Source organism: Aedes albopictus, chromosome 2, assembly GCF_035046485.1.
Source record: "Aedes albopictus strain Foshan chromosome 2, AalbF5, whole genome shotgun sequence".
Lineage (NCBI taxonomy): Eukaryota > Metazoa > Arthropoda > Insecta > Diptera > Culicidae > Aedes > Aedes albopictus.
The window spans coordinates 39,797,155-39,805,528 of NC_085137.1; the positions used below are offsets into that span (position 1 = coordinate 39,797,155).

Below are 8,374 nucleotides of genomic sequence, written 5' to 3' on the forward strand. Positions count from 1 at the left end.
TGGTTGATCGATTGATTGATTGCGGGGAATTGTCAGACAAAAGAGGCACGAAACAAGCAACAAAGAAGGCGCGGCGATTACTCTCTATCCCAACTGGTAACAGTGTTTGTGTTATCTTCGCTGTGTTGGATTGTTTATGTTTCGCTCCGGCAACTAAACCAGATTTTAACCGTGCGATAGTCCGTTTATGCGTTCCGTGTTAGGATACTGTCGTAGATTCTTGGTTCCTGCGCTTTGGTGAAGTGGAAAACAGTGCGAAGGTGTGATAACTATTGAGAAATCGTCCACCTCAATCGTCGGTGCCCGGTATCAACAATCGGTCGTGTACGCTTTATACTTATGACACACATGTGATACAAGAATCACTGTACAATTGCGCTTGAAATGAGTGCCATACTGAAAATTCTCTCAGTTCAAGTCAGTCTTGTTAAAATTTTCTTGACACTACGTACCGTTGTACAGGAATCACACTCGTATCACATGTCTGTCCGGGGTATTACGCGCTATCTCCTCTCTGCACTTTTTGGGCTACCGTACTTTGCTTGCACACACATAACAGCTTCGTTAGAGCATCTCCACCGTACCATCGTTAGAACATCTCCACCGTACCGTTGCTATTTTGCCGAATCGCAATATGTCGACTTCTGGATGTGACCATTGTGCAAGGCCAGCAAAAGATGACGACGAATCTATCACTTGCATGGCCTTTTGTGACAACTTCATCCATTTGAGATGCCTGACTACGCCGGCTTCGACAACGAAGCTTAATAAGGCATTTATGAACATTGTAGAGGAGAATCCTAATCTCATTTGGATGTGCAACGAATGCGCGAAATTGATGAAGATGATGCGATTCAAATCAACCGTCACGTCACTCGGAAATGCAATTAACGCCATCACCGAAAAGCAAGAGACCGTGCATGCCGAAATACAAAAACAGCTGACCAAACAGGGTCAACAGATTGCCCAACTGTCTAGACGAATAGCTCTATCTTCTCCTTGTCGTCAAGATCCTGATCATGTCCTTCGTGGACCCCCTCCGAAAAGGCGCCGCGACGATGATTCGGCCGGCAACAAGCCGCTCCTTGGGGGCATCAAGATCGCGGACACTAATGTTATCACCGTTCCTGAACCTGTTGAGTTGTTCTGGGTGTACCTCTCGCGGATTCATCCTAGCGTCCAACCAGATGCTATCGAAAAGTTGGTGAAAGATTGTTTGCAGAGCGAAGACAATGTCAAGGCTATTCCGCTTGTGAAAAAAGGAGTTGACACTAGCCGTTTGAACTTTATTTCGTACAAGGTCGGAGTTGACCCCAAGTTCCGTGACGCTGCATTGAATGTAGCAACGTGGCCTAAAGGAATCCTGTTTCGCGAATTCGAGGATCTGAGTGCAAAAAACTTGTGGCTGCCCCGTCAGAATACACCCACCCTCTTGGTCCCTCAAGAAACCGGAACACCATTTTCGACGCCGATTCCCGATGTGGACCTAACGTGTTAACCAGCAAACCAGAACGCACTGCCTGTCGCATTAGGGGAGCCCCTGATCCTCTCGACCCAGTCGCGCATGCAGTTTCCAGCCATCGGAGTCGTTCTGGTCCTGTTGTCGAGATTGGTGACGGGGTCTCCCAACCTTCTTCCCCAGGCAAGTATGCATTTATTAGTAACAGTTTGTCGCCTGATCGAACTCCGTGTTCCAGTGATTCCCCCGAACCTGTTGAGGATCTCGGCTCCGTCGGTCGAACCAACAGCGAGCAACTACCCTCCTCTCTCATCCAGCAACGTTTCAACTGCACCATCCCACTGACTCTACAGCCAGGACGCATCGTAGACAGTCTTTTGGAAGCCCCTGATTCTTCTAGCTCAGTCGCGTTCTATCCTGCCAGCGTTCATCACAGCCGTCCTGGTCCTGCAGCTAGATGTGGATTAGGGGTCTTCCGAGCTGCGACCTCCGGCAAGTATGAACACGTTTTAGTCTCTCCATTATCTGATGCTGGATCGATTTCCAGTACTGTGGACCCTGCTAACTCCAATCCCGACGACGATGATCAGCTCTCCTTTCTCGGCTACCCGGAACGCACCGTAGAAAGCCTCATGGAAGCCCTCAATCCCTCCGACCCAGTCCTGCCATGCGCTGCCCTCGTTCATCATAGTCGTTCCGGTCCTGTGGTCGGATGCGGCGAGAGGGTCTTCCAACAACCTGACTACGGCGAGTATCCTTGTCTATCAGAAAGTTACCAGTCACTGGCTACTGTACAAACAACTTCCAGGACACCCGGAGATGCTGTTACGACGCGAAAAGAGGACATGGTTGTGTACTACCAGAATGTCGGCGGCTTGAATACAAGTGTCGAAGATTACCGCTTGGCCGTTTCGGACGGCTGCTACGACATTATTGTGCTCATCGAGACCTGGCTGGACTCTCGTACGCTTTCAAGTCAAGTATTCGGATCCGACTATGAGGTGTTTCGCTGCGATCGCAACTCTAATAATAGCAGTAAATCTTCCGGAGGTGGCGTGCTGGTAGCTGTTCGTTCCGGATTGAAGGCCAAAGCGATCCTCAACGACTCCTGGACCTGCTTGGAGCAAGTATGGATCTCCGTCAAGATGATCGACCGTACATTATTTCTATGCTCGCTGTACATACCTCCTGATAGGGTTCGGGACACTGAACTTATCGAAACTCACTGCCAGTCTGTGTTCACCATTCTGGATACCGCCCTTCCTACTGACGATGTCCTTGTAGTGGGCGACTTCAATCTTGCTGGAATCTCTTGGAGGCCATCGCATAGCGGCTTCCTCTGTGTCGATTCGGAACACTCGCAGCTTCATTCTGGCGCAATAAGCATTTTAGACAGTTATAACGCAGCTACGCTCACTCAATTCAATCACGTGTTGAATGAAAATGGACGAACCTTGGATCTATGTTTCGTGAGCACTCGAGATCAGGCACCTTACACTGCAGTTGCACCCTGTGCGCTGGTCAAAGACGTTCCTCATCATCCTCCCTTGATTATCAACGTGGAAAATTCGCTTGTCCATGACTTCGAAGATGCCGTTGCCTCCGTATCTTACGACTTCCGGAGGGCCGATCATCGTAGCATTGCTGAGGTGTTGACAAGTATTGACTGGGAACACGTTCTCGACCCGGGCGATGTTGAGACAGCCGCACTCACCTTTTCAAATATCCTGGCATACGTCGTAGACAGGCACGTCCCTAAAAGGATACAAAGCAAAGCTTCTCGGTCTCCCTGGCAGACTAGCGAACTACGAAAGATGAAGACGATTAAGAGAGCAGCCCTGAGACAGCTCACCAAACACCGCACGCTTGCTCTGAGAAACCACTACGTGAGGCTCAACCATGAATACCAGCGAACCAGTCGCCAATGCTTCTCAAGGTACCAGCGTGATATTCAGCTCAAATTCAAATCTCATCCGAAATCTTTCTGGAAGTATGTCAACCAACAACGTAAGGAATCCGGACTTCCCGCAACAATGCAGTTGAATGGAGTATCGGCTTCCACTCCTCGGGACATTTGTCAGTTGTTTGCCGAGAAATTTGCTAGCGTGTTCAATGAAGAGAGCTTAAACGCCGACGAAGTTTCTATCGCCGCTAGAAATGTTCCTCCAAATGGCCAAATGTTCAGTTCCATTCATGTCAACGATGGTATGATATCCAGGGCCGCATCGCAACTCAAATCATCCAATAATCCTGGACCGGACGGCATTCCATCGGCATTCTTAAAAAAAACACATCTCCTGCTTACTAGATCCACTTCAACGCCTCTACCGCATGTCACTCTCCAGCGGCGTATTCCCTTCCTGCTGGAAACTCGCTCATATGTATCCTGTACACAAAAAAGGAAGCAAACGTGACGTGGATAACTATCGTGGAATTACCTCATTGACTGCCATCTCCAAGCTGTTCGAGCTCATCATCATGGAGCCTTTGCTCTCACATTGCAAGCATGTTTTGAGCCCTGACCAACACGGGTTCACTGCTGGTCGCTCCACTTCCACGAATCTGCTTTGCCTCACTTCACACATCACTCAGAGTATGATCGAACGTGCTCAGACCGATGTTATCTACACTGACTTGTCAGCAGCCTTCGACAAGCTGAACCACGCCATTGCGATCGCAAAACTCGATAGGTACGGCATTGGCGGGAGTCTCCTAGCTTGGTTCCGCTCATATCTAACCGACCGTCAGCTAATTGTGACCATAGGTGACTGCAAATCGAACTGCTTTAACGCTACCTCCGGCATACCACAAGGAAGTCATCTTGGTCCATTAATCTTCCTGCTCTATTTCAACGACGTCAATTTCGTGATTGATGGCCCTCGGTTGTCGTATGCCGATGACATGAAGATCTTTCTTCGGATTCACTCAACTGATGATTGCGTCTTCTTGCAACAGCAGGTCACGCGTTTTGCTAACTGGTGCTCATTGAACCGAATGATTGTAAATCCAACGAAGTGCTCTATTATTACGTTCTCACGAAAGAAGCAGCCAATTATCTTCGTATACAGCATGCTAGGCACAGCTCTCGAACGTGTGCACCATGTCAAGGACTTGGGAGTCATTTTGGATTCGACGTTGACATTTAGGCAACATATCTCGTACATTGTAGAAAAATCGTCCAAGACCCTAGGGTTCATCTTCAGAATAGCCAAAAACTTTTCTGATGTCTATTGCCTGAAATCGTTGTACTGCTCCCTCGTGCGCTCTACATTAGAGTACTGCTCTACAGTTTGGAGTCCCGGGTACAACAATGGCGTCGAGAGGATTGAATCTGTCCAGCGACGCTTTCTCCGGTTTGCATTACGACGGCTGCCTTGGAGAGACCCGTTCCGATTACCCAGTTACGAGAGCAGATGCCAACTGATCGATCTAGATCTACTGCGTACAAGGAGGGATGCCGCCAGAGCATTGACGATCGCTGATACGTTACAGGGACGAATAGATTGCGGAGCGTTGCTGGAACAAATCGACGTAAATGTCCAGCCGCGATCACTCCGCAATAGCATCATGCTGAGACTACCACTTCGACGAACTAACTATGGACTACATGGAGCTTTTGGGGGCTTGATGCGCGTTTTCAATAGGGTGGCGTCATTCTTCGACTTCCACTTGACACGCAACGCACTACGTCGTAGTTTTTTGTCTTTTTTTAGCAACAGAAATAACTGACGAATTCATTGTTATGTACCTTAGTTTAAGTTTCAATACCTTGACTGCGCTATTATGTTCCAACTTGTTTGTGTTTGACCTTTGAATTTGTTTTCTAATATTAATTATTATTATTTTTAAACCATCATTGGGGCTCTAGTAAGCCTGTTGATGTAGATCAAATAAATAATGACATGGTCTCGAAAATTTTTGTTGCAGACAAAACGGATGCTGAATTTGTTGCGTACTTTTCATCTCGTGAATAATCAATTATTGCAAACCCAAAATCGAAACTGTTTCATGATAGATATTCAGCAGCGTTGCAGTGTTTACGGACTTGAATCATCCGCTCGAAAATCGCAATGCAAGGCTAAAAAATCTCTAAACTCGTGGTGAATGATCTTTATCCTATTCTGTTCAAGTTGGGACAATCATATGTCGCATTGGGTGGATTGTCGCAACAAATGCAGGTTGCGACATTGTCATTATTGTTGCGCGATGGTTGTATCTTGATTCACTGATTGCGAGATTGATTGATTGCTTGATTGCGGAATTGATTGATTGATTGCAGGATTGATTGCGAGATTGATTGATTCCGGAATTGATTGATTGATTGCGGGCTTGGTTGATTTATTGCGGGCTTGATTACTTGATTGATTGCGGGATTGATTGCGAGATAGATTGATTGATTGCGGGCTTGATTGATTGATTGATTGATTGTGGGGTTGATTGCTGGATTGATTACGGGATTGATTACGAGATTGATTGCGGGGTTGATTACTGAATTGATTGCTGGATTGATTGCGGGATTGATTGCTGAATTGATAGCAAGATTGATTACGAGATTGATTGTTGGATTGATTGCAGGATTAATTGCTGGATTGATTTCGAGATTGATTGATTGATTGCGGGATTGATTGATTGTGGTATTGATTGATAGATAGATTGATTGATGAATAGATTGGCTGATTCGGAATTGATTGCTGGATTGAGTGTGAGATTGATTGCGAGATTGATTGATTGATTGCAGGATTGATTGATTGCGGGATTGATTGATTGATTGCGGGCTTGATTGATTTATTGCGGGCTTGATTGCTTGATTGATTGCGGGATTGATTGCGAGATGGATTGATTGATTGCGGGCTTGATTGATTGATTGTGGGGTTGATTGCTGAATTGATTGCTGGATTGAAAGCGGGATTGATTACAAGATTGATTCCAGGAATAATTGCTGGATTGATTGCGAGATTGATTGATTGATTGATTGCGGGATTGATTGATTGATTACGGGATTGATTACGAGATTGATTGCGGGATTGATTGATTGCGGGGTTGATTGCTGAATTGATTGCTGAATTGAAAGCGGGATTGATTACGAGATTGATTCCAGGAATAATTGCTGGATTGATTGCGAGATTGATTGATTGATTGATTGATTGCGGGATTGATTGATTGATTGATTGATTGTGGTATTGATAGATAGATAGATTGATTGATTGATAAGTTGATGATAAATAAAATGATTGATTCGGATTGAATGAAAACTCTGCATGTGTCTAAACGAAATGTTGATGTAAATATATTGGGTAAATGTAACGAACATTATTGATTTTCGATTCCGAGATCCTTATGCTAATAAATTTTAAAATAAGGCACTACTATTGTTTCTGCAACCCCACTGAAGTTATATTTCGAAGAGCAGAGTACTCTACAAATGTCTCTAGTTCAATTACATTTTTGGCATGGCAATCAATGAATTGCACTAAAATGCTTGAGCTTATAAGAATACAATAATTCAATCACTCTTCATCCTCACCCGCACTTGAGGGCGGCTCTTCATGAACTCTTCTGTGGTTGGTCAGCTTACTTTGTCGATTGAACGATCGGTTGCAAATCAAGCAAAGATATCCCTCTTGATCAGTTGCATTTGAAGCAGTTGAGGCACGTCCTTCGGAATCCACACTGTTCTCAACGGGCGCGCTGCTTTCTTTTTGACCGATCTCATTTTCGATTTTTGTTCCGGAAGAATGTGACCTTTCGTCCATTGCCGATGTTTCAAGCGATGCAGTTTGAGTTTTCTTTGATTTTGTGGGTACCATTTGCTCGTCATCATCCTCCTTTATAGTAACCGACAGTTTGTTCTGAAGCGAATTGTTAACCAACATGTTCAAATGAGTCTTGGTGCGTAGATGCTTTTTCAAATTGTTCCTGTAAGAAAATAAAAAGAAAATGATTTCAACGATTTTTTGAAGTTCACTACTTAGACCAACTCACTTTTTACTGAACCGAACTCCACAGGTAAGGCAAACATGGTTTTTAGGACCATGCACAGCTCTCATATGATAGCGTAAGTTTTGGGCAGTTTTGCACTCCCTATAGCACTCGTTGCACTGAAACGGTTGCAGCCTACCGATGTAGGGATTGTCTTTATCGGATTTACAACCCATTGCTGAGCTGCGATCTGATTCGTTTTCCTTTGAACGAACATCCTCATCTGAAAGAGTTTCGCCCGATTCTGCTCGTTCTGGTCTATCGAAAATTGATTTTGTGTGAGTCTTCAGATGTCGCTGCAAATTGTCTCTGAAAATTTAAGGAATTTAATACAGATTTGGGTTTTGCACATGACGAGCATTTTACCTTCGACCAAACGAAAATCCGCAGTGTTTACACACGTGTTCCTTAGGTTGATGATTCCTCATGTGGTTGTGAAGCCGTTGATGTGATTTGAGTTGCTTCGAACATATCTTGCATTGGTGGACGGTTAGTTTAGCGCCTTTAACATTTTCCTTTTCTTCTACAGTTTCTGCAATGCCATCAATGCCCGGCAACTGGATCGTCAATCTACTCAATTGAGACAAACGGATTGTTTCCATGTCAATCGAAAGATCCTCGGCAACGTGTTCCTGATGGCTTCTCAAATGGTTTTTGAGTTGACCTTTTCGTTGGAACGAACGATCACACGTTGTACAGATATAGTCACTGCTGTTTTTGCTGCTGGGTATAGAGTTTTTCTGAATATGATCTGTGTCATTCTTCTCAGAAATCTCTTGGGCTAATTCGGGTGAATCTTTGTGAGCCTGAGTTTTACGTAACTTTGATTTTTTGTTCCTTTCGGGTTTAGAAGTGCAGTCTGGTGTTTGTAATTCAGTATGTTCAGTTTTGGATCTTTTTCGTATCTTTTCGCATGAAGTATTTGCATTGCCACAC

General features: G+C 44.9%; 2 protein-coding genes across 2 annotated transcripts in view; both read right to left on the minus strand.

Annotated features, from left to right (window-relative positions):
- The window catches only part of LOC109622949 (hypermethylated in cancer 2 protein-like), a 301,534-nt gene that overhangs the window by 138,093 nt on the left and 155,067 nt on the right, over positions 1-8,374 (minus strand). The window lies entirely within an intron of this gene.
- Positions 6,721-8,374, minus strand: LOC109621820 (zinc finger protein 569-like; the record flags this gene model as incomplete). Its single annotated transcript, XM_062849497.1, is given in 3 exon segments — positions 6,721-7,375; positions 7,442-7,747; positions 7,805-8,374. Coding segments are annotated over 3 exon segments (1,285 nt in total), but the record flags the coding sequence as incomplete, so codon positions are not given.